Below are 27,026 nucleotides of genomic sequence, written 5' to 3'. Positions count from 1 at the left end.
AAAAAAAAAAAAAGGAGAGAAAAAGAAAAAAAAACTTACTCTTTAGAAATAACTGTTAACTAAATTCACAAGAACTCATAGAATACATTAGCCTACTCTCAACATTCAGAAATCTGTGCTTTCCACTTGTCAGAGTGATATCACAGAGTTCAAAAGATGCTGAGTTGCGTTAATAAATTATTACAACATTAAGATAATATATTTGATACATGAGTTTCCATCAGGAACTGATGTGTCTAAATATGACATATTATTAGTGAAGTGTTCAAATAACATTGTATGATAAAAACATAACATAAAATATTATTATGGCAGCTAGCACACATTCCTGGAACAGAAACTCTCTTAAAAAAATCCAATATTGAAAATCTTAAAAACACACAAAAATTGTTTTTTTAGAAAAGATTTTCTCTACGTCAAATATGTGCTAATCAGCAGTCCTAGCACTTTCGTCATTTTAGAAAACAGATAGTTGTCAGACATGTCAAGGAAGAAAAAGGGACATTACCAAAGTCCAAGATAGTCAAAAATATAAGAAATAAAAACAGTGTATCTGAAATTATTTTACAGTTATACCACGTAGGTACTGTCCTTTTATTTACTCTAAAGGCTTTTAATTCCAGGATCCGTTTGAGCTTTGCTGGAGCTAAACTTCATTCAGAATATATTGTTTCTTCATCTAATTAATCAGGTTTTAGAATAAGTTTTCAAAAGTTAAAAAGATTGATCTGCAAAATATGAACATGGTACCCTTCAGTGTGCAACCCTGTAATTATACACATTCCCCTGTTAGCAGTGTCTGGTTCAGAGTTAGAAATCTTATTCAGTAACTGAGGAGACTTATACACCTCAACTTGGGACTTTCAGAAACTAACTGGAGAATGATTAGAGCTTAACTGCAACATCCGAGGCATTTTATTTAACCACATGGTCGTAAAATTCTCACCTTTTGTATTTCTTTCATTTTCCATGCCCCGGTATTTAATTAGCTGTATAAACTGGAACACTTTTAGCAGGAAAGGTGAGATTTGCTGCATAATATCCTGAAGCCCTCACTGAGGAAGCAGGAAACATAGGTTCATACCCTATTACAAATCAGTATGAAATGGGATCTGACAGTCTATTTATTTGAAAACCTTAACTACCTGGCCATTGGGAAACAGCATCCAGCCAGAGCCAAAAACATCTCGTTCCTGCCTGTCTCTTGTGTGGTGCTCGATTTGGTAGCCGTGGTCGGAGGAGATCTAAGAGCGGATCCTGTTGGTGGGACAGGCAGGAGAACGCCCTGGTGAAAATGCCCCTGGGGCTTAGGTGTGAGCTAGGGATTTGAGCAGCTCGCAGAAACAGGCTGTAGGTGGTTCTGACACGCTCACTGGCAGAAACTATGTGGACTTAACCATCACTGGGGCAACTAGAGGGTGACAGCAGATGAGCAGGGTTGTTAGGGATCTTAGTAGTGGCTGGATGCTTCTGAAAGAGAAGGGAAATTAAAAATCTTTGTGTACAAAGTCATTGTTTAAACGAGACTTAGGTGCTTTTGAAGATGTCATCTTGGTTACTCAAAAATAAGTTTAAATATAGAGCATAAAAGCAGTTTCTTTTTTTGTCCTAGAGTATCATAAAAACTAATTTTAAATAGATTACATGCTTGATTATACACACCTTTACAGCAGCTTCATGCCAAGGAAATTCCAGCGGAACAAAACTAATGTAACACAGCAGAAAATCAAGCGCTCTCTCTCTCTCTAGTTCGAGCTATTCTCTAATTCACATTCCTAAAAAGTTACAGAGATGTAGAGGCAGATGCAAAGATTATGTGATATCAAATTCAGACTTTTGGTCCAAGCCAATCAGAATGCTCTTGTTTCACTGAGTATCAATATTACAAGGTCTAAACACTGTTCTGGTTTAGCAGAGCTAACGATCTTGCACCTACTAGCAGTTAACCCATGAGACTGCCCATGCATTTAAGCACAAGTATAATTTTAAGCACAAAAATAGACACTGTTTACATTGCTAGTTTGATGCCATGGTTTTAACATCTTAAAGGACTGCATTCTGAAGACAGTAAGGTTTACTAACGGTTATAAATATCCTCCAAAAGACGACTGTTTATAAATGCATGACTCTTTCCAACTATGTTGATAACAGGACCATGTCCCCTGAAGTTATTTCAGAGTCCTGACTATGGGTGGAGCTGATTCCAGTGTCAGAGTCTGTGTCATTTATGTCTAAATTAGTCACTCTGTGAACAAAGTCAGGAACTGCAGTGCTGGAGATGCCAGTGCCCTTGGATGGTTCTCCATTTGATGGAAGCCTGGCTTCCATGTTGTCTTTAACATGTAGTAAATTAAATTCTTCTGCAAGAAGTTCATATTCCTTTTCCTTCTTTTGAAGCAGTGAGTCCCTGTATGTAAGCTCTTTCTGAATGCAGCTCAAACATGAATTGATTCTCAGACCATCTTTCATACTTTTTTCCAGCTCACATTTTACACTTTCCAAATTTGAGTTTTCCAGGTCAGCATTAGTAGCTCCTTCTGTGTGCACATCATCTGTATTTCTTTCTGTGCATATACCACGTACCTCTTTTTCAATTTCAGCACAAAGCTTTTCTATTAATTGTTTGTGATGTTTCAACCTCTCTTCAACCTGTAATATTCCCTCACTTTTATTCAAATATTCGTGCATCTCTTTTTGATCATCTGGTCTATTCATTTGCTGCTCAGCTTCATTTGGACTGACCATTAGATAAGAGTCCTGTACGTAATTTTCTCCATCATTGGCTACACGATCTAGATGGAATTTAGCTTCACATTTTTCTATTTCCAGATCTAGTTCCTTCATTCTAAGGACTTGCTGATGAATCGTATGATCTTGAGAAATGATCAGATGAATCAATGTCTCCATATTATCTCTCTCTTGCTGAACACTGTCCTGTTTAAGTTTGGCCAATTTCCGGAAAGTCTTCCTGACAATTTTCTTTTGCTTGTCTATTGGCAACATCTTCATGTAATTTGCTGGACTGAGCTCCCACTGTTTTTCTACATTTTGTACTACCTTAGCTTCAGCTGTCTTCCACAGTGGAAATGAGAGGAAAGCATCAGACTTTACCAATACAAAGTGCAAATTAGGCTGCTCTTCTCCCCAGGCCTTCCAGAGTCTCAGAATCTTTGTCAAAGGAGGAAGGACTCGCTCAGAACCTCTCCATTTCTCTATAATACAGTAATCACTAGGTTTTCCAAAAAGGACTTTTTTCTCTCCAAATGTTGCCTGATGTTCCTCCAGTAGCGCTTGAATCACTTCTGCACAAGTTGTGCGCTTTGTCAGGCCACATACAATCTTCTCCTCCTGGCAAACCCAAACCACAATCTCTCTTTCATTTGAAGCCATGTCCTTGCTGGGAGATCTGGAAAGAAAGATGACACAAAATATAAGTTACACTTCAATGGCATAGACTATGTGAATAAAAAATATAATTCTGATATGACTACCATACTGAAAACTGCTCATATTCTTTTTTTTTTTTTTTAATTACTTGGAGAAATACCTTTGGATTAAGTAATAGAAAAGCATGCCTGTTTCAACTGCTGCTCTAATATTATTACTAATCCAGATGAATGTAAATTCTACATAAAATTTCTTTTATCCCTTTTTTGGTATATTTAACGAGCATGTGTTAACAAGAAGTGACAAAAGTTTGGCAAAATGTCCAGACTCCACTGGAGTCATATAACTTTCAGATCTGTGTACCAGTTCTCATCACATAAACATTGCATAAACATCGATAGGCTGTTAATATCACTTATACTTTTGAAGGAAAGAATCGTGTTTCCGAACGCACACTGAACATACATGGCCTTTGAAATACCACTCAAAGATGATAGAACAGCATCTGAGTTAAAAGAACATGATGGTAAGACAAAACTATAGCTTTTCTGCCACACATGCACACAGAAAACCATAAACATCACTGCTTGCTATTGTGATTTTTATTAGCAAATCTCACGAAATCTGGTACTGTTACTAACGTACCAAACTGCATGAATCCCAATGATTTCTGAGACAATATTAGCTTTGAGAATATACCCATATACTTTTTTTAACCTTTGAAATGATGTAGAAATGTTTCAGAATCTAACTTACATGAATGCCATGAAGTTTTAAAAGTTAACATATTTTTTTAATTTATGAATTCTACTGAATATAGTATTAACCTAACTTTACCAGCTGGTACCAATTTACAGATTAAGACATCTAAATTCAGGTATTGAGGATCCCATTATTGTTACTGTAGCTCTCTAATCAAACCTAATTACCGGAACCTAGAGAGTCATCCAGCTGACCAAACGTAGATGTTCACACTAGAGTAAACTCTTAAGTTTGTCCCCATCTGTCCAACCTGGACTGCAAAGGACTACATCCAATGATGCAAGACCAGTCTGCCGATGCAGGAGATGAGGCTGAAAGTAATGGAATTTCTACTGAGTATTACAATCCTCCAGCTTCCATAAGCTTAATTTGCTGCTTACCCTGACCCGAGGATTTGGCATCTTGCCTAGAATGTTAAAACAATTAATTCCTGAGAAATTTTTGCATTTTCTGGTATCACTTTCAGTTCATTTGAATGGATGAGACAGTCCCACAGGGAAAGCCTGAAAATGATAATGACAATTTGGACAGTATCCTAAGGGCTTAATACCGTGATTGTTCCTATCGGGCAGTACTTTGTCACAGCGGTTTTCTAGTCATTTGAGATGCAGTAGGAATGGAGTCGTACTTGACTTAATTAGGGTAATACCCTGTGATTATTAAAGCAACCCAACTTGCTTTTCTTTCTTAACTGCTACACAACTTGAAAGACAAGTGCAATCCAATAAATTGAACTATGATTGACTTAGCTGTAGGTACCACTCTGACTGGGAGGCAAGAATCTTCCAAAGACAGGTGAGTGCAACATAATAGTAATAAAATCTAGAAGAGTGAGTTTTATCAGTATCATTGCACAGGAGAACTCTGTCCAGCAGTATTGTTTCATCTCTTGGAACATTCCTCTTTAAAAAATTGTGTTTTGTTAAATTACTCTGAGTGATGAAATCATCTTCTCATTTCAATAGTTCCTTCTTACAGGCCAGCATTTTACTGGCATTTATTACTGACAGTTATAATTTTTAATTGGTGTTTGGAAGATTAATAAATATTTTCTAGACTAATACTCAAAATAAGAAAATAGATACAGTATTAATGTACTGATAAATTCTTATGATGTACTATTTTATGTAGACTTATTGACTTCAGCAGGAGTTAAGCAAGCTTCTGATGAAAATAGAATTGCTTATTACAAAGTTATCTCAGTATGATCTCTGTAAACAACATAGAAAGTGGTCAGAACCTGTCAGAAAATACTGCAGTCCATAACTAGCAGCAGCATTACATGCTGCTAGTGCACATGCCAATACATAAAGAAATCAAGAAGTTTGTATACGCATATATATTTTTATATATACATATATATATACGCATATATATGTGTGCATTTGTAAATATATATGAAACATATATCTTATATTTATATTGCCATCTTTTACAGAAAAGGAGAGAAGGAAAAAGGAAATTCTGAAAATAGAAGCACAAAGCGCAAAATTTTTTTAATTATTTTTCTGTTTGTTGTTACTGTATTTTTGCTCTTGCTTTTTAATTTTAAAAAAATTAATTATTCATTTATAATCTCACAGTCCTATGGAATTCTAATGTCTTTTAAAGAAATCAAGCATTCTTTATTATCTTCAACCATAAAATGGTAAAGTGATGTGGCCTTCCAGGCCTTTTAAGTAGAATTTATTGTATAATTCTTTAATGATAGTTAATCTAGATAATGTCAAACCAAAAATGAAGCTTCTGCTTGTCAGTCATAACTTAGTAATTTCTAAAGATTTGCTTTCAGGATGAAAAAGATGCTTATACTACGAGTCATCTTTCATTATGGTATTCTTTCCTCCCAGAAGGTACGCAGCAGATTCTGCATATATCCGGTGAAATTCGTCTCACTTAGCCATCTGTAACTTAAGATTTAAGTATAAACATATCAGAGCTTCTTATTGTCATCAGAGGAGAGATGACCTCCAAGGGTCATCACATCCGAAACCACCTAAAATAGTTGGGATGAATCCTCAAATGAAATTTCTGTCTTTCAATGACCACAAGAGACTTATTTGACCACCTTCGCCTAGCTACCTCATTTCCCAATAGCTAAGAATAGGTGAGAATAATTCAACCAAATTCTAGTTTAGTATCTTGGAGAACTACAACAGGAATGGTTTAGATAGCAATAGACTTACTAAAGATAACTGAACATGGGACCTAGGTATTACAACTTCAAAGCTTATGAGACAGTAACCTAAAAAGGACTATTCACTGCTTTGTTTGTTACTCTCATATACAAGAAAATCTATAAAGTAATTTCAATACTAATGAAAGTATAATCCCATTTGTCACTCCTCATCTTGAATAAATGGTGGTCTTAGATACCTTCTTTTGTTGTTGTTGTTGTTGAGAGAGAGACTCTCAACATTAAAATGATAACATTCACCAACAAGCTCTGCTTTAGAAAGCCACTCTAATAGAGAGGTCAGTGTCTCATATTTAATAATTCCTTGGCCTTCACATCCTTCAGTTTTATAATGAAAGAAAAAGAATGGTCATTTCTAAGTAACCTGTCAATTGAGTCGGTAATGGCTAGGATGTTTGTACAGTCTAAATTTTTGGCTTTCTTCGAAAACAGTTTCAAAAGCAGCTTCTTCAATACTATCTAGGCAAATTCCTCTTTTTTTTAAATGGTTTATGGCTGTTGCTGTAGACACCCTCAAATCTTACAGCTCTGTCTTGAATTCTGTTTCTTTGAATAGATCACTGAAATGCTCGCTCGCTCTCTCTGTAGCTATCCATTTATGATTTAAAAGCCTTGATAATAATGACAATGTGTAAACAACACTTTTCTTACAAAGTTAAGTTATTTGTTGCTTAGGAACAGACAAGCATTTAAGCTAAAGAATAGTCAAAAGTACATTTCCTTTTTTTTTTTGACTTCCAGTTTCCTTCTATTCTTTACTTGTTAGCCAAAAGAAAATCTAATAACTTTACAGACCTCACACAAAGCCTTGATCGTGTCAGCACAAGCTGATTGCTGAATGTTAGGTACACACTACATTAATTCTTTTTTTCAGGCCTAGGGGAAAAAAGGTAGTACATAGCAGCAGTGCATAGACAAAACAAAAACAGGTATGCATGCCTGTTGTGCAAAGTCAAAATATGAGATAATTTAAATGCTGGAAGCAGCACTTTTGTTATTCCCCAAATTTAAGGGATGTTCTCCACAGAGAGAGACAGAGAGAGAAACACATAATTTTATGAGCAGCTTGGCAGCACTATCGTTCAATACTTTATCAACTTTAAATCAATACGACCGATTTCCAAAACTAATTTTTGTATATTAGTAGAGTACTTCAAAACCTGAGACCATGTTCATGATCAAAAATGTGATTAGCTGTGTTCCCCAGTCATTAAAATGATTAATAAAGAATTAAAAAAATCTGCAAGTGAAAATAGCACACAAAGAAGAACACTAATCCTTTGATGGAGAATATACAAAACTGTTAGGATTTACAAATTTACCATCACCAAGCTCATGCTGAAAAGCTGTATATGTGAAATAACTTAATTTTATTTTTTCACCAACTTACTGTTAAAATCAACTTTCGCAATTTTGATTTTCAGCAACTGAAGAGGTTTTACTTATTATGTATGAATGTAATTATTGCTAATCAGATGCCATAAAGCTGAACCTGTTAAAGAGCACAAAATGTTTGTGGACTGGAATATTCTGGTACCTCTTAGTGCAATGTCACCTCTTTTTTTTTTTTTTTTTTTCCCCCATTCATCATTGCAGTTGCAAGTGGCACATCATCTGTAATTAATTATTCTTTTTGTCAGGAGGATTCTTTGCACTGTTTTGCTGGTAGATGATATAACTCATTTAGCTCATTCTGGTGTAGAAAAAGAATTAAACTTCGCACTTTTGAAATTTTTTTCTTCTTTTCAGGTATTTTTTTCTTTTGAAACTCTGTTTGCATAAACACATTTCATCATGCATGAGCCCCCAAAAGCTGCACAATACAACAATCATTAGCAATGCAAAAAAAGGCAACACAACAATCATTTATAAACAGCCTCCTATTCGCGGAATAAACCCTAGCAATGCTGCAACTGAGTGGACAGTCTGACCTGCAGTAGATCAGATGGTAACTGAGGTTCATCATTGACTGGCCACCACAAATCTGCCCACCTGGATTTCAGTGAGCGGTTACTTATGCTGTGGTCATCTCTTCATTCTGCACCCTTCAGTGTTTCCTCGGTTTGCAAGGACACAGAGCGCGCATGCCTTCTTTTGGCGCTCACTAATGAATCTTGTTATCTCCTTTTACGTTGGCACCTCAGATCTTCGCCATAATTGCCTATCACCAAAATTTGATAGCTTTCATTTGTATTTATTTGCCGGGAAAAAGGAGAGGACAAAATTGCAGGGACACCTATTTGATATGAACAACCTGCAAATGTCCTATGGGCACATGCTACACAGAGTGTCATTTAGGAGCTTCTCTGATACCAGTCATATTTACAAATCAATGCATGTAAGGGCTATTGACCTCATCAGTCACCATATTCCACTTAGAAATGATAATATCACTGTTTTTATTATTTATTTTTCAAAATCTCAGTATTTTACCAAACATATACAAGTATATACGAAACAACAGAATATAATTCTGAAAAAGGGGACTAAACATATTTTGTCTCTGTGGGATTTGTAAAAAGTAAAGCTACTGATGTCATGTTTTGCAGTCCTTGCTCGAATGAAACTAACTTAATTTGATCTAGTGGGATTTCTGACAGAGTAAGTTTAAAGAATACACATCCCATACCGAAAGTTTAGGTCAAAAGCCTCTCAACCTTTCAAGCACAAATAGATCACATTAAAAGTTCACAATAAGTTTATTCAGATCATCCACATCTAATCCACTTTTTTACTCAACTTTCTATCACCTTCTGGATAGTCATTCAGAAAGCAATAAAGGCCAAATCCTACACAAAGTATGTCTCCTGCCTAACTAGATTACATGCTTGAGTTTCCTCAGGGCAGCATGGAACAAGTATCTGTTTTCTCACCACCCAATGAAGCTGGAATTACTCCAAAGCCTGAGGGATTCTAGGCAGCCTATTAACTAACTCCATACCCATTCCCCTTCACTTATCCTTAAAAAACAATGTTTATGGAGGCAGAGTTAATGTCCATGTGATGTGGAGGATATAAATTCCATACATGATATGCCAATAGCTTGGTTCTTCTTCCTTTCCGCACCAGGGCAATGCCTTGCTAAAAAATGTCAAGGCAAAGCAGGACTGGTACTGTAAAAATAATAATCAAAATAGCTCGACATAGATAGCAGTGTGCAGAGATGCTGCACCTGACAGTGCAGTAAAACTTGGAAAGGACAACATAGAACTTGGGAAAGGAAAATAATTCCTTCAAAAGAACTAACCTAAATTTCACTGTACCCATCTCTTTTTGCATCTGTTTAACGATGTTCAATGATACATTTTTTTTTCTTTTACAGAAACACATCTAGGTATTTATTAAAAACAGAAGAGACTATTAGGTATCTAGGCACTGATGTGACATTTATCAAACATAAATGCATACAGACAATAATTTGGATGTTCAAATTAAAATATTCTGGGTACTTGAAATAAAAAACAAGCACTATTTTAACCAGCTGTGTACAGCACATTCCTCTTACTATTAGCTACAATTTGTAATTCCTTTTTAAATGAACATTTTTTAACTCAGCAACAATCCCATACCATCAGTAAGCCTTTATGAAACATTTAAATTACCCACTGCTTGAGAGTTATGTTCTACATCAATACACATTTTTGCACTTAAAAATATGACTAGTTCTATATTCCTTCTGCAGTTGGATGCCATCACCTTAGTTTGCTGCGGCACGGAATTGCACACAATTCAACAGTGAAATAAGGTAGAAATTTCTGTTCATCCAATCATTTCACACTATTTTAGTGCTTTTCAAAAATTTATTTTAATTAACGTGTGATTAGGTATGGAATAATACTATTGTATCACAACATATGTAACATGAAAAGGTAGACTGATAAAAATTATGTAAAATAAGCATTTTATTACAAATAAGTCATTCACACCAGAATTCTTGATGACTTGAAATGTCAAACTTCAGTTAAAAAAAACACATGGGAAAATGTGAGTCTCATTCTAATATCTAATAATTGGACACTGGTAGTTGAACAGGGGCCCATGTTTAAGAAAAATAAAATGGAAGGAAAAATGGTACTATTTATAAAAAAAAAAAAAAAAAAAAAAAAAAAAAAAAAAAAAAAAAAAGGAAGAAGAAGAAGAAGAAAAAAGAAAAATCGGACTCTAATAGTTGCATCACCTGATAAGCAAACAGATAGCAGAGAGTATAGAAAGAAAAAAAGTGAAGGCAAAAAAAATGTACTAACTCAGTATTTTACATGAATAGAAAGAAATATATAAAGGGCATTATAAGTGGAATTATCCACCCTGCTCACTAGATAAGAAAAATACTTATGGAAGATTATCCTGAAAAAAGATCGTTTAATAATGATACAATAGCTCTCTGTCATTGCTTCAGTGGTGGCTGCTGTTTTGCAAAATCTTCTTTGCTAAATTCAAGTGCAGGTTTCAGCTGAGATGACTGAATGGCTACTATGTCCTCTCCTTCGCTTATTAGCTCTGCTCTATGTCACGTTTATCCTGCCAACCACTTAACCTACGGTCAACTGCAAAAGCAGCAATCTCCATTCAGAGGAAGATTGCATCTGCTCCAGTCCTTTTCTCTTGCCTTAGCTCTGAAATTACTTCTCTCCCCCTCAGGGTACACATTCTCTATAAATTACATACACACTTTGAATATGCCTTCCTGTCAAATCATCATTTTTCCACTATATATTTAAAGGCATAAGTTTGGTAAGTGGGTATTAGTCAAAAAATGTTTGGATTGCAATGAGTAACATTAGCAAGTTTGCTAAGCACCCAGAATGCTGTAGCAGGCACCTTGTTCATCGTATGAAGTATGTAGTTGTGATAGCCGGTGAAAGCGGAGGTTTGAGAACACAGGAGACCTAGCTGTTCACTAAAATATTTTCCAAGGGCAACAATAACATTAACAATTTACTGGCAAAACACGCTTCGACGTGCATATTGCAACTGCTATTGAGGAAGCAGATGTGATACTGGAATGGCAGACCCATTAAAAGCTCCAGAGCCAAAACAAACACTGATGTATCCAGTGGTAGTAATTCTTTGGACCATGAGGGGGTGAATGGGAAGATGGACATTTTCAAATTCTCCAGTGCTACTAAGCAACATGTACTTCAGGAATATCAGTGTAGCAAATGCTACATTCTGATTTTGGGCAGTGGTCAGTTCGCATAGCTCACAACTGAAGATACCACGGAATTTTACCTACCACAATTGTGTTGCAAAAATATAATTCTTTGTAGTATTCCTCTGTTTAGCTTAGTTCCTAAGCGTATTTAAGCATCAGTTAAACTGTACCATAGTTATTGTGCTCCTAATTTTCTACCAACACCTTCAGTACACAAAGGAAGTAGAAACATTTATAGCTAATAGACTTCTGAAAACAAAGTTAGAACTGTTGTTATTAGCCAAATAATAGAAATTTAGTTTATCTCATTTTTCACATTAGATTTTTTCTACAGAGCTTTTGGCATTAAAGAAGTAAGGGGAATTCCATGGGTCAAAAGCACTATTTTTTTGTTGTTGTTTGATTAAATTCTGTTCAGCCTTTCTTGAAAGGCAAACATACACTCTTTCCCTCCCCTGGCTTTATTGACATCTTGCTCAGTGAATAAATAAACACAGAAGATTCTGAAGCTGAGTTTGTACTGCCAAAACATTAACGAAATACACTATAGGTAGAGCAGTCATACTCATATAAGTTGAATGAAGGAACAAGATACAGACAAGGAAACCACAGAATTTCATGCCATCTTTCTGAGAGTCCCTGGGACAAAAGACGACTGGGATCTTTTTATGGACCCTCAGAAACAGAGCATGGCTTGAACAATTTATCACTACTTTTGTACTGCTGGTGGCACCCTTTGAGACAGTTTCTTCCATAACTAACAATGAAAGAAAAGAAAGTCCTGGTGGACTTGGTTTCTTCTGACCAATTCCTCAAACCTAAGGCTTTGTAAAGCATCTTTTTTTTTTTCTTTACAGCCTCTTTCTTACAACTACCTACTGTAATTACCTCTGTAGCTACTCAAGCAATAGCCTGTGGTAAACTTCAGAGCCTGGATGCTATAGTCCATGATTCTGATAAGGAACATCACAGGAATCAGTACTTTTATCTTCTGTCTTTTAAAAAACCCAATACTACCAAAACCCAACCCAAAATATACAAAATTGTTTATAAAATAATCATCTTAGGAAAATGATTATCCTAAACACTATTTTTTACTGTAAAATACATTTTTATAGGTTATAGGTGCCACCTCTAGTGCTAATCTGACCAAAGGGTTTTCAGCTTGCTGAATTGGCAGAAAGCTTAATCCCTCCATATACATACATACATTCACATACATATATATTCACACACACACACACACACACTTTTACATACATACATACACATATATATGTATACAAAAGTGTTTGTGTGTGTGAATACTGATCCCTGAATTGGGTCCCATGGTGTCAGCAGAGAACGAGCGCTGGTGCAAAGAAGATGGCAGGGAGTGGCCAAAGGCCTGGCATGGGGTTACAGCTGCCCTTTCAGCAAGAGTAACCCTTTAGATCTGCACAGTCATCTTCTGAAACATCACCATTAAAATTCCCCCTTAGTATTACAAATTTATCCTAGTGTGCATTAACAAATTAAAGCTACTCCATACCTTTTTTATTTATTTTTTTTTTTAAGGCCAAAGCACAGTCACATGGGCACCAAAAATCAGGCATTTTTTACCTTTACTTTCTTTATTTTTTCATCACTCATGTTCTTTCAGAATAGCCCTTTCATATATCATTAAACTTAGTTCAAGTAGCAATTCAGTTTGCCAGAAGTGGGAACAGCAGCATAGGCTTAAATTTTCTTTTGTATTTCACTATTGTAATAAATTTTACAGACAGTCAACCACTTCACTTTCAAATTATACTGTATTATCTTCTCTGTTTCATTTGCTTTCGTTAAAGTATATTGAAGATGACACCTCAAAAGGAGTTCTGTCAAGACCTCATTTATAATCAAATTCTTCTTAGCTTTTCCAAATTTCTCCCTCAAACTTTCAGAAACATAATTCAATGACAAATGTATTCTATTACTTATAATATTTGAAGAGCTGGAATAAAAAAAAGAGAGAGAGATGAGATGATGAACTCATCATCTCATGATGACTCTCATATAACTCTCCACTCTGAAGAGCTAAATTGAGTATTAGATATATAATTATATTAATAAGAAAATTGGACATGAATTAAAAAAAAATCTAAAGCATTTTAGCATCCATTGACAATCTGAGAGATCTATGTGCTGCTTATGCATTCTGGTAATTTTCTAAAATTGCTTATCAATGAATGCTTCAATATGTAGTTACTCAGCCACAGGCTGATGGGGTCTCTTAACTATCACCACATCCTCTCTGAAGAAGCTACTGAGCAAACAAAACAAACTGTTAACCTTACCAGCCAGACTCTTCTCTAGCAATGGATATGCTAAAGAGGGCACAGTAGCTTCTGAAACTAATTCTATCCAGCTGAGGGACAGAGATGGGAAAGGCAAGGAGGGAGGAACTGCTGTCTGGAAGCAAGGTTCATGCCGGATCATAAAGATCAAGAGAACTGGGAGATTCACTGGATTCTTATAAAGAAGAGAGTATAGGCAAGAGAGAGAGAAATGCACTGAACAGTGTCTTAAACGGACACCATTTTTAGCTGCGAGAAGATGAAGGAAGCTGACTGCAAAGGGAAAGACATTCTGTAATCCAGATAAAAAACCATTTGAATCCTAAAATATAGCACAGATCACAACTTAACCCCCAAAGTGGTCTAGAACTATGATGAAACTGTTATAATGAGTAAAAATATACTTCTTCCTCTTCTAGCTGAAGATAGGAAGGACTCAATTTTGAATCCTCACAGCCTGTTTACAGTTTAGCTTTATTGTCATGTTTACTTGCGGAACTGGTATTTACATTCAGAACATCCACAAAAATAGAAGCACTTGTTAAAATCTGTAACGAATTCACTGTGGAAGCTGAAGCCAGTAATATAAGTGGCCCTTGAGGAGTCATTTCTATGAAATAACAGTAGACAGAGCTAGTGTACAGCAAGTGGGTCAGGAAGGCTAATGGAAAGTGATATAGTGCTTCTCAGAAGTCAAGAAATAATCCTCTCTGTTTCTAGCTGGAGCCACCTGATGAGGTTCACAGTCACATCAGTTGTCCATCACAACCCTCCTACTGCAGTAGACTCAATTTAGATATGCCGTGCTGCTTATCTGACTGTTCTTCAAACCACAAGAGTCCAGATGAGTTGGACCATGAAAATAAAGGCCTGTTGTTAAACTGGCTATGATAAGCCTCCTGAATGCGACTGAAGAAATCATACAAACATTTCAGGCAGCTAAACTGCAGAGATGGTAACTCCCAGCAAAGAATCTGTGAGGAACAGTGTGTGTGGGGGTGGAACTGAAGCTGAAAGAGGACACATATCTGTGGCCAGAGGACAAGAGTCCCAAGAAGCCATGGGTCTAGTTTTGTGAGATACCTCTACAACAGGATAGTGATTATCCCAAGAGGGCTCTGACACCAGAAAGACACTGCAAACTACTTGTCTTTAGTTCACAGAAAGTCAGACTGAGTCAACATTAAAATTAGTCTGAGTTAATCATTATTTCATATATCCAAATGTCTTTGCAGCTGGGGATCCTTTCAACATATGAGCAATGCAGATGACTTTATAGCTCAGGGAAGATAAAAAGACAGTTTACTTCTAAGAAGACATTTCATAAATTGAATGGATATAGCAGTGACAGCTAAATGAAGGCACTCTTCCTTCTGCCATGCAAACAACTATAATGTTTGGAGAAATACATGTATTTAGAATTCCTCTCCGATATGTTCACATTCTACTCGTCATCTCTGACTTTTAAAGAACCTTGTATGTACCCAGTTCTATAACATTTAGATGTATATATATATACAACTTACAGAAATGCTTATTTCTTCTGTACGTTATGCATGATAATCAGTTTTTTGTAATATATTTTATTGTACATTAGATGTAGATAACACTTATTTAATGCAGGTTAGATCTATAATAATATATATGACAGTATACCTTATATGCAATACATATGAATAAATTATGTGATCACATACAATGCTGTCTCATGCATGTGCTAATATTCTAAATATATATTCACCATACACACACACACACACTTTACTAAAAAGAAATATGTAACTTGCAAAGTCACACACTCAAATATTTTAGGCACTAGTGTTTGCTATGCTTCTTAGTTCAATGAAAATGAATTCAATTCAGTTTGTTTATAGTGAGATGAATCCTTGCTCTTACATCCTGAACCCTGCCTCACTGAATGTGTACACTAGACCATACTCATTTATGCTAGAGTCCCAGAAGGTACTGAGGCTTTGCAAATACTGGGTGTTACAACTTTCAGGTGCCTTGCCCACTGCTGCAATTTATAATCCCTTCTTTCCACAAAAAGTGCCACAGAAGAGTTAGACCCCTAACAATGCGATTTGTTGACACCAGCAGGCTTACGAGGAACTGATCTAAAACAGTCAGAAATGCAAACAAAAGGGCAGGACTTAAGCACGTCTGTTAGACCACATTCAGGTGTTCCAGCATTAACTAAAACTAGAATCAAAAGCCTGAATCCCTTCCCCCAGTGAAGCTTTCAACACAAATCTTTGTCTTTCTCCTAGTTACTGTAATTAACTTATAGCACAAATCGAACGGCTTCAACAGGAAACCCAGGGAATTGCAGCTGATTTAAGGACTTTCCTGACAGATGCTAAGGATCCGAATACAAGTATCTCACAAGGTGTTCAGACCACAGGAACACTTGGCGGCACTTTGTTTATCATTAGATATGCTCTGAAGAGGGCTATTAGATAAGACCTTATGGCTAGGAAAGGTGAAAACCTGCCTTTCTTCTCATTTGGTTGGGTATGAGCAAGACGCACAGCTGCAGAGCTTTGGGGACCTATGTGAGACTAGCAATGGTAGTGTCTGAATCTGGTGAACGCTGCCAACCAAAAGCTACTATGAAAAGTTTTAATGACAATTTTGTGAACATTAGAAGTTTCTAATGCTTGGTTTAAGCAACTGCAATGGCATGTAAGTACCAAAGTCTCCTTCTCCTTTGTAGACGTAGCCCTTATTACTCACTTTCGTTATATATGTGCCCATTTCCTATGCAGAATATGACCTTTGATAGAACACACAATTTTTCATTTTACTACATCTTGTACCTGGTTTCTTTTGTGCTTTTTATCACTAGACACACAATTGCTTCAATAACATTACTGAATTTATCTTTATAATCTCTTCTAGCAAGTAAAGAAGTATACTGCCTTCCTCTTACAAATCCAAAGCTCAAAAAGAGTTAGGCCAAAGACATTCACTCATTTCCTGTCTGGTTGACTGAACTGGTACCTATAAGAAAATATGTCTGCATCAGGACATCTATAAACTTCCTTTGCCCCTGTGAGTGCTTAGCCCTCGTGCAAAACAGATTTCAGGACATCAAATTAGAAAACGAGGAACACACAGTGAGTAACCACTTTTGTACAGTGTGGTTTATGTGACTTGCCCAGCATCACGTAGAATTTTGTGGCAAGGGCAGGGAATACCATCCAGCTTATTCAAATGGTTCTCCCTTAATCATATATTAGCCACCTGTAATTCACTGCTCCATTAACTATTTGCTTTTTARTTTCTAAAATGAATGATACAAAAGATGGTATACATTCAGTACAGGGTTAACTACATCCTCTGCAAAGTCTGAGCATGCGCTGTGCAGGCAGGATATTCAGAAATGTTAACCTTCCCTTTGAAAGTGATTTGGGTGGAGCTCATCTCATCTATTTAAAATGCAGATGTGTAGTCAAAGATAATTCTCTGAGTTTCCTCTGTAATCAGTGCTATAAGATAGGTACCTCCAAAAGAGTGACTAATAGATGTCTAAGACAAAATGAATTGCCCTCTGGAAATGTTTAGCTGTACTCATTAACTACAAAGAGTACCAAGATGACTAGATACCTGTATTTCTAATGGTTAAAGCTGGGTAAGATGCAGCTCACCATGTGTTTGTGCTCTACTGTCTACCTGAATCTTATGAACAGTCTAACCATCAATAAAAGTAAATATACCAAACATCCACAACCACAGTTCTAAAAATAACTCGTTTCTTTTCTGACTCTTCTAATGGTCTTTGTGAGTAAATAAATATGAATAGTTGTCTAGCTAGAACTTAAAGTACCAGAACTAAAAATCTGGGAAAGTATAATAAAGTCAACAGCAATCTCAAACTTTTGTTAGGAAGCTGGGTTTGTACAGAGTTTTTTGGTAAAACAAGATACTAATAACAAAGTGGCCCTGAGAGATATAGGCAACTATTAAGTTAAACAAGTAAAGTTAGTAGCTTAGTAATCAGTACAGAGGAAGTCTAACAACAGGCACTGTCCAAGTGAAACAACAGCTCAGCATATCAATTTACCAATTATAAAGCCAAAAGAAACAAGGGCAAATGAAAAGCAGCATATGATCCTGCATTTATAAGTATCACTAAGCCACTCTTTGATCAGTAGGAAGAATCTGATAAATTCCTGTAACAAATGAGGCATAAAATATATTGTCAAAATACTGCCTCAATTGCTGTTCTGAATTTTTTTAAGTCTAAAGCACTTTCACAGTGGAAATGACCCTCAGTAGAAATAATCCTATGGTGAACTTGAAGGAGCTCGGGGAAAGCCAACTAAGGAGTTCCACATAGGTGAGGGAATCTATTAACAAAGAACAAATGGCAGGTTCAAGACCAAGGGCAGACTCTCCTAAAAATTAGTAGTCTTCACTCAACTACACAACTCCTCTGAGGTCATGCATGCTTACAAGTTAAATTGATGTAAACATACTTATCCCTGACAAAAACAAAACTTGGTCCACATTGTTACTACAGTATTATTATATTTCTAAAAAAAAAATGATTTTATCCCTGAAAAAGAAACTGTTTTTTTTAACTTTTCCGTATTTAATTTAAACCTTGTTAGTTTCACATTATTAAGGAGAACAAAAGAAACATATCTTGTGCTTGTCAGGAGAGCTGGTTATATTTTCCATTATGATGGGAAATTTGTAACTCAGAAAGCTTTACATTAATGAATGAAAACAGATAGGGATGGAAAATAAAGAAAGGAAAGTAATCAGATTGACAGTTTTGACCCTCAAAGTAGACAATTCAGACTTATGTATCTCATTCACAGCAAATTTCATACCTCTGTGTAAATATATTTTCCTCCTATCATTACTTCTGGTAATGTAGCCAATTAATGAAAGTAAAAAAAAAACCCTCAAAAAAAAAAAGAAAAGAAAAAAAGGCAGGAAAACAGAGGTTTAGCTCATATCCAAGATAACAATACAAAAAATAGGCCAGTTGTTTTGCTTACCTATCTGCAATCCTAATGCTCCAGAATATGTCTAGTAACCACCTGTAACTCGATATAAAATTATCCAGATTGACACATGCAAACATGTACTCAGGCAGACACTTTAATATTCAGTGAAAAAGAAACAGGTTTTTAAATAAAATGCATTTGAGAGGTTTGCCAAACTTACAGTGGAAAATAGTCTCTCAAGTGTGGTGTCTTTTCTTCCTCTCCATATGGTATCAGGACTTGAGTTTCATAATATTAAAAATAAAATTACAGGAAAATCTTATTATCATTACTAATGAAGACCTTCTGATTTTTTACTTCCAAAATCATCTTTCTCTCCTTATGTTTACCTCACAAAATCACCTCACAATCTGTTAAGAAACACGACAGTTATATTTATTTCATTTTCTGTGATTTTGCAGTCCTCCTCACCGGCAGTTTTATCATTACAAGAAACCTCATACCATTGGAAATTTCTCAGTGAAGCATGTAAAAATCAAAACAAAACAATCTGTGGTGTAATCTCATTTCTCTGTGTGGCAGCCAACTCTAGTGGACTGTACACAGGATTAGAAACAAGGAATTCCCAGATTTTAGTCATACACTTCCTACTAACTTGTTTTCACACTGTGGACTTCTATAGAATTTACACTGTCTAGTCATGTCGTACTTATTCTCCTGAGGCATGTAAACATTATCACCCAAATTACAGCTAAGGAAAGCCAAACATGCRTATTGGCTGTCTAAGGTCACACAGCAAGTTGGTATCATTATCACTATTACAACACGTGCTCCTCAAACGTGCTTCTGGATCAGCCAAGACAGGAAAAGCAACTAGTGGGTGGTTCTGGTGCCCAGCTGAGCCAACTTCCAAAAAGGTGCCCAACAATTTCCATAAAATGTGTGGGTTTTTTTCTTTTTTTAACAGGGCTCCCCAAAATCTGCAACTTCCAAAAACACTGATTATCTCTTGTCTTTATATTTATGGTTAACATATATAAATGAGAAATGATTTATGATTTTTTTAATTGCAAGAATTCTGCACTTCTGTGGAAGATTTACAACCCTGGAAGTAAAAATTCCATCACCAATATATGCATGACAAATATACTGCACTCAATTCTACATAGTTTTTGTGAAAGGGTGACACAGGCATGGAATAAACGATAAATAAGTCCAGATACAAACCAGGTATGAACTGACTAGACAGAAACTTTCAGACATGTCTGTAAGACATTTGTCTGTAATACAGTATTGTACCTGCCTGAGGATTACACTAAGCTATATATATATTTAACACCTATGCTCTGTAAAGGATTGTTCTGGCCTTTGTTAGACAAGTAAATGTAGTCATCTAGTTTTTGCTCTAATTCCATTAAGTTGGTCACTTTTTCTTTCTGGCCATTGTCTAGAACTCCTTTGACTTTTTATCTGTAGTGTCCAGTATTGAAAGCATCATAAGATGTAAGAGAAGCATTAGAAAGGACAATGATAATTCAGTTCTCTGTGCACAAAACTGGCTACTGGCATGTCCAACATACAATTCTAGGCGAATTTAGTTTGTGGTCTCAGGCAAGAAGTTTACCTTATATCATCCTTCTTGTCACCATTAATAAGCATTTACCTACATACCAAAAAAAGAAGTTAGAAGAATTAATTTTTTACAGCATTTGTGATATTAATGCTTGCAAATAATAATGTTTAAGATTATAATTTTAAGGTATTATTATTTGCTGTATAAAACCAAACAAAAAATAAGATTTTCTGAGTATACAGGTATACCACTGCAGGGCATTCAAGAGGTTCTAGCCTGTGACTATCACTGACTTTTATGAAAGTTACTAGAGTCGAAAAGAAAAATTCACATTTCTGAAAATGTTCATCTCTGTACTGACATTATTCAAGTAGCGATATCTGATCCTTTTCCCTGCATGTAAAATATTACCTTTTTCATTAGTAAAATAGGAAATCATCATTAACCAGTGAGATTTTTCTTCAGTTACTAAAAACATTTTTCTTTGTCTCGTGTGTTTTCTCAGCTTGACTGTACATTATATTAGTGCTTCAGATTAGCTTCAACTTAACCTAAGTACTGCTCTTTCTTTAGTTGGTGTAGTATTACACACATCTATCAGTCATTTTATTTACTCCACTGGAATGAAACTGCTGTCTGCCCTCCTGGGATAGTAGATAATTAACTCCTTAGAAATAAAGTTAGTGTTTTGCTAGACGAAAAGCTCTTCCTGAAAGTGAAGTGAACAAATGTGTACAGAGATTACTAGAAAATGTATGCAACCATTTTGACCCCTGAGACAAAGCTGACAAGCCGTACCAGTAAATAAATCAGAATGTATGAGCTCTGGCTCAAAAAGGAACCTCTTCTTTGACAGTTCAGTAACGCAGCTCACAGTCCGGGAAAAGTGAAAATAACAACACGAATATGTTCCATCGTTACTGAAGCATACCAAAATCATCTTTCATTTCAAAAATTTATTACAGATTACATCACTGATTCTAAATAAGCCTTTATGCACCTCCTCCAACATACATACCAAATTCCAGGTAGTCTTAGAACAGAAAAGCACTTTTACAACTTCATACAGACCTCTCTCAGGGTACGCTCATCCCAGAAGAGAAGTATTAGCCATTTCACATGATCTCATTAGACTTACAGTATAGTTCACATGCAGTTCATTCAGATAAGCAGCTGATCTCCAAGAGCTTTTCCAGTGCAAACCCAAATGCTGAGTATTTTCAGTTTTGCTTCATCAAGACTTAAAACGCACTACAGTGCACTCAACTGTAAAGCAGTAGAGGTGTTCAGAGTAATACTCAAGTCACTGAGCTACCTAGGTACACCAACAAACTACTGCAGGGAGAGAGGAGGGGAGGGAACATGATAATATTAGGTCAGTATCACATAGATGAAGTCTCTAATCTAATTCATTATCCTGCACTGTAATATAAATCCTGAGAGAATAATTTAATATTACTCGCGCTGGGGAGGGGCCTCTGACTCTCAGGACAGGAAGAACGCCCTCTGCATGCATACTAACGAATGGATATGCATGGTCTTTCTTTCCATCTCTGAAGCAGAGTTGAGGAGATAATTAGAGAGGCATACAAAAAAGGAGTCAAAATAAATGATTGCCTCCTACACAGAAACACTATGCTAACTGCTGTGGGGCTGAGACTTTCAGGGTAAAATGTGGAAAAAATCAGCGAAGAACAACAAAAGCAGTAACATTTAAATAGTAACAGATTTGCAATACAACTGTGTCATCATTAAACAGGACTGCGGGTTCAAATGTGTTGTATGTCAACAGAGGATACCAGTGGTTGTGGTAAACTTAGGACCAGCATGAATTACACCAGCAAAAATATTTCTCTAGCTATTTGTGCCTCGCAGCGTAGCCCTAGAGCTTCAAGGACTACTATGTGAAGAAGAGGGATTCTCTGTAGATTCTCCCTTTTGGCTTGCTTCTTCCTCAACCTACCTACAATCAAACGTTTTCATGGAACTCTAGAGTTCTGTTAAGTTTGGTTAGAGTTTAGATTAAAAAGAAACATGGACATGGCCTCAATGAAAGAGAAATAGCAATGGAATCAACTTTCTTGGAGTGAGATCACTGGGAAGATAACATGGCAAGACAATGATGTACTGGGATATCTTTGAGGTGATGAGTAACATTTGAAGTAATTAAATGTCAAGAGAACCTAAAGACCCATTCTCAGAAGTGATCAAAACTAGCACCCAAGAGCAGAGTAGTCTTAATCTCAGAAAATCAATGGGGCACAGATTCCTGTGTTACTTAGCAACTAGGAAATTTTATACAGTGTGAAATCATAAAACACATACACTGCAAATATATATGCTTTGTTTTTGTTGCTCAAACTTGAATAGGGAGCTGTTTTGTCTCTGTGAAGAGTAATGCATTATACCTACACTAGACATTATCTACAGAGAACTCAATACCCTTTCTCATACTCCATATGATTCAGTCTTTGGCTGAGAATTTTCTCACATCATGTACTTCCAAAGAGTAGCATCTTTAAGAGGTTTACCTAAAAATAAATCCTTTCAAGTTCAGTCATGTCACTGAGTCTGAATCCTGCAGGAAAATATCCTTTTTCCTTAATTTATTGCTGTATAAGGTGCAGCCTGTCCCATGGATCATATTTGGATTTGTAGATGGGTGAGGCCTCACTATCTTTTGGGTGTGTTGTTCCCCAGGGGACACATTAACAAGTATATACACGTTCTGGGAAGTATAATTATTTCTGGATGCCACAGGAGGTCGGAGAATTGTATAAAACACTCCTCATAAGTCTTGAAAAATATATCAAGATACCACTCATGCTCTTTCTATCCCACAAAAACATGTCAGAGACCAATTCCTAGCTGGTGCTCTTCTGAAATCAAACCTGGGCTTACAATCACCTATCTAATGATTACCTAAGCCTTGTGCCATCTTTCTTCATAACCTAGATTTCAGCAGCCCAGAAAAGTAATATAGACTGAAGACCTCACAAGAAGCAGCTCAACACAGGTTTGGTATTCCTAGGGTTTAGTCACAGCTTCTTTCTCTGAAGGCTTCTGGCATCACAACAGCATCCCCCACACACTTCCTGTTCACATAGCTCACACAGAGCTACAGTTAAAGTAAACTCTTTGTTTAAACTCTAAGATCTTTGGGGTAGAAGCTGACATTTTATGACCTAGGTGTGAAGAGCCTACTACAAAACAGGGCCCCGATCTTTTATTGGGACCTCTAGGCAGTGCTGCAAGAGGAGCACTAATTACAGAGGTGTCATCTTGTTATCTGAGCAAATCACTGCAACTCCTTCATTTTCCTTCTGGCTCTTGCTCCAACTATCTTTGTTGCCTTGACTAAACCATTTAATTTAATTTTACGTCCTTCTGTAAACATAGATTTTACTCCTCCAACGTAGTTAATGGTAATTACTCTTAGTGAAAATGCAAAGTGGGAAGGCGGGGAAGGATAGCGCTTGCTCCCTTTGTACTCCCCTTTYGCTCCATATTTCTTCTCTTACAACTGAATTTCTCAAAGAGATAGGCAAGCACTAAACCTAAAAAATAAGTAGTAAATTAAATTACACATACATACATACACAAAAGGACATTTGTGTGTCCTTTTTTGGTCCCTCTTTACAGATAGGCAAATTAAGGCAAGGTAGACTAACCAGCCATAAGTTCTGACTTTGCATCTACTGCTCTAAACACAGCTAAGAATTTTAATGTCACTTGACTTCCAGTTCAAGATTTCAGATGAGTTGGCAAAGATACAATCATAATAAAAAAAAGAATTCTTTCACAGTTCTATTGTACTGCAAGATCCATTTACTAAGTCTAAAAGCAAAGTCTGAAACATAGTCAAAGTTCACTATTGAAAGTGAACTTGATATATAGAGAAATTTACATATTTGAAAGGGTAATAACAAATAAAAATAACAAATAATTATGTATTTTGCTTTGTTCTTGTTTCTCCCCCCCCCATTTCTATAGTCATAAGACTTACCCCTATTGTCCTGGCAACACTTCTCAAGTCATAAATGCATCAAATGAAAAGAAAATGCTAAATGTTCCATCACAGGGAACATTCAATATTTCAGTTTTTATTTGCAATCTAAAGCTTTGCATTATGACCTTTTCCCAAGCAATACAATGTCACATCAGTGAATGTAATGAGATCGATGCAATTAGTAGGAAGTTATTTAAAATGTCCAAAGAGAAACAGATGCACAGGAATGGACTGGAACTGTACTTTGTGATTTAACATAGTTATACAGGTAATTGATGGCAATAGCAAATCTTGTATTKTAACAGGAACAACAGGAACATTCAATTTGATGTAAAATCAATTTGATAAAAAAAGCTCATGTACACCTTTCTAGATGTTCTGAATACAGAATAGCCATATAGTGAATATTTGTGCTTCCAAACTCCTTAGCAAAATATATAAGCAGTAAATCTACGGTATTATTTCAAATAGTACCGTATTTTAAAACCTAGAGCAATGTAGTTCTGTTGTTCTATTTTTTAATTCCATATGATCTATTAAGTTAATCATTTCAGTCTCAACAGCAATCTCACCTCCAGAACAACTCTCGGTGTATCAAATGAGAGCAAAAAAATTCTTAAAGCCAAAACCTGCATTTGGATCAAAATCAGGACATTTTTACATGTCTTTTTAGGGCCCAATCCTATTCCTTCTGAAAAAAGATCGTCCCAAGGGTACCCTCAAATATGGTCTAAATTTCACTGAAGAACAACAGTTAAAGTGGGGAAGAGATTACAATTGATCTATGAGCTTATCACTAAGCCAAAATGTCAGTGATATGTTTCTGTAAATCTTAGCTAGACGGGTTGAACCACTGTAAATTCCACAGGGACCAAAGCAGCACGTTCACGCCAAGAAAATTTACACTTTAAAACTTTAATACCCTCCTAGCACTTAAAATGATCACACAGGAAACATTTTTTTGTTGTTGTTCTTTTTACAATCCATACGAATGGCATGTGGAAGCACGCACAAAGCGAGGGGCAAAGTCCTCGTAAAGAAACTTCGGAAGCAGCCGACCTGAGCAGCACAGCTGTCAACCGTAACATTTTTATTTTATTTTATTTTTTCCCGAGCAAAAACAAATGCACCGAAGCGTAGCTCAAGGTTACGGGTAACCAAGACCTCCCCCCGCCCGGTGCGCACCCGCCGCCCTCCTGCCTCCTAGACTTACGGCCAGAAGACGAGTTAAGGGCTGATTCTCCGCAGCTGCAGCCTGCGGCTCTCCCACGCTGGGAAAATCGGGGGGAGCAGGGCGCAGAGGGGCTCTGCCGCAGCCCGCCCGTGAGAAACTTCGCCGAGTTTTTCCGCAGCGCGGGTGCGGAGCGCTGCGGCCGCGGACACCGCACCCCGCGGCGGCCAGSTCCTCTTCTCGGCCCCGGTTTGGTCCCAGCTCGCTCAAACGAGGGACTTCAGATGTTGGCGTTGGTTTGCACGGGGGAGGTTCAAAGTTAGGAAGAGCAATGTCCTCCTCGCCGAAAGTTTTGCCTGGGACTTAAAGGGGCCAGAGCGGAGCGGGGAGAGGCAGGTAGAGGAGCGGGGGAGAGGAGKGCTCAAGCGCCCCTGCCCTCCGCACTCGCTCCCCCGACCCGGTTCACACTCGCACGTGAGCCCCGAAGTTGCAGCTCACGGGAGCTGCGTTGCTCCGAAGCGACACATCCTCTCCCAGNAAAAAAAAAAAAAAAAAAAAAAAAAAAAAGTGTAAAAACACCCATCCCGTGCTCCCCCTCCCTCTTCCTCTACGCACGCACAGACTTTACCTGTTTTTATGCCGGGTTTTTAATAAATTCCTTCCAAAGGGAGCCATGATCCCAGCGGCAGAAGCATAACATCAGCGATCCCCAAACAGTTCGAGAGTGTTTCTCTTCTCTCCTATTTTCTTTTCCCTGAGCGCTTTCCAGCTTGTTAATAGTCACTGAGCGTAGCGATGAGCTGGAAGTTGTGTAATTTACTGCTAACTTTGAACTCCGGCTTGTTGGTGCCGCTGCTGCACCTTTGGAGTCCTGCCCAGCTGCAATCTTGAAGGAGGCGTTTAGGAGCAAGGAAAAAGGAAAAAGGGGGAAAAAAAAAAAAAAAAGGGGGGGGGGGGTCTAACCCCACACTTGCTCCTGTGATGTGAAGTTATGTACAGAACTTGCAAAACTTTCAGCCTCATCACCCTCAGGGCACCAGCCAGCAAATGGGAAAACGGGGGTTTTGCTCCAGTGGAGAACTATGCAAAAACAAACAACAAAAGGATTGAAAACTTTCCCGGGAGGCTGCAGCTACTTCAGGTCAAGTCGTTCAGCTAAACAGCAACGTTAATGAAGGGCAAGCAACAGTTGCCACACCAGTTCTTTGTGCATAATAACCTGCCTTTCAGATCCAGGAGCAATACGACTTTACAAGGTGTTGGACAAGTAATGGGAAGATGAAGGGACAAAATTAGACTGCTGCGGTCCCTTTACCTTTCCTGGATTTTTAAGAAAACATGCTATTTGCAATAGAGACCTTCGTGGACCTTGGTGTGAGCCACTATGACTAAAAGCACCTCTGAAAACCTCTTAGATGTGGCCTAGTGGAGAACAAGCGAGGCACCAACCAGTGGCTCAGTTCGTGCTGGGACATTGCAGGACCTTTATTATTATT

At 37.0% G+C, this 27,026-nt stretch overlaps 1 protein-coding gene across 3 annotated transcripts; it reads right to left on the bottom strand.

Moving 5' to 3' along the window:
• Positions 1–4: 4 nt before the first annotated feature.
• RASSF9 (Ras association domain family member 9) lies at positions 5–26,396 on the bottom strand. 3 transcript variants are annotated; one of them, XM_085304952.1, is made up of 3 exons: positions 26,159–26,204; positions 25,573–25,892; positions 5–3,406 (listed from the first exon to the last, which is right to left on the bottom strand). In XM_085304952.1, the coding sequence occupies exon 3, from the start codon at positions 3,388–3,390 to the stop codon at positions 2,137–2,139; it is 1,254 nt and encodes a 417-aa protein (XP_085161078.1). In that variant the 5' UTR covers positions 3,391–3,406; positions 25,573–25,892; positions 26,159–26,204; the 3' UTR covers positions 5–2,136. The 3 variants fall into 3 exon arrangements, with proteins under 3 accessions (XP_085161078.1, XP_085161076.1, XP_085161077.1); XM_085304950.1 differs by lacking the exon at positions 25,573–25,892 and having other exon boundaries at positions 26,159–26,396; XM_085304951.1 differs by lacking the exon at positions 26,159–26,204 and having other exon boundaries at positions 25,573–26,058.
• Positions 26,397–27,026: the final 630 nt, after the last annotated feature.

Source organism: Rhea americana, unplaced genomic scaffold (assembly GCF_003343005.1).
Source record: "Rhea americana isolate MKP2758 unplaced genomic scaffold, rheAme1 scaffold_214, whole genome shotgun sequence".
Lineage (NCBI taxonomy): Eukaryota > Metazoa > Chordata > Aves > Rheiformes > Rheidae > Rhea > Rhea americana.
This window is presented reverse-complemented; position numbering and strand designations above follow the sequence as displayed.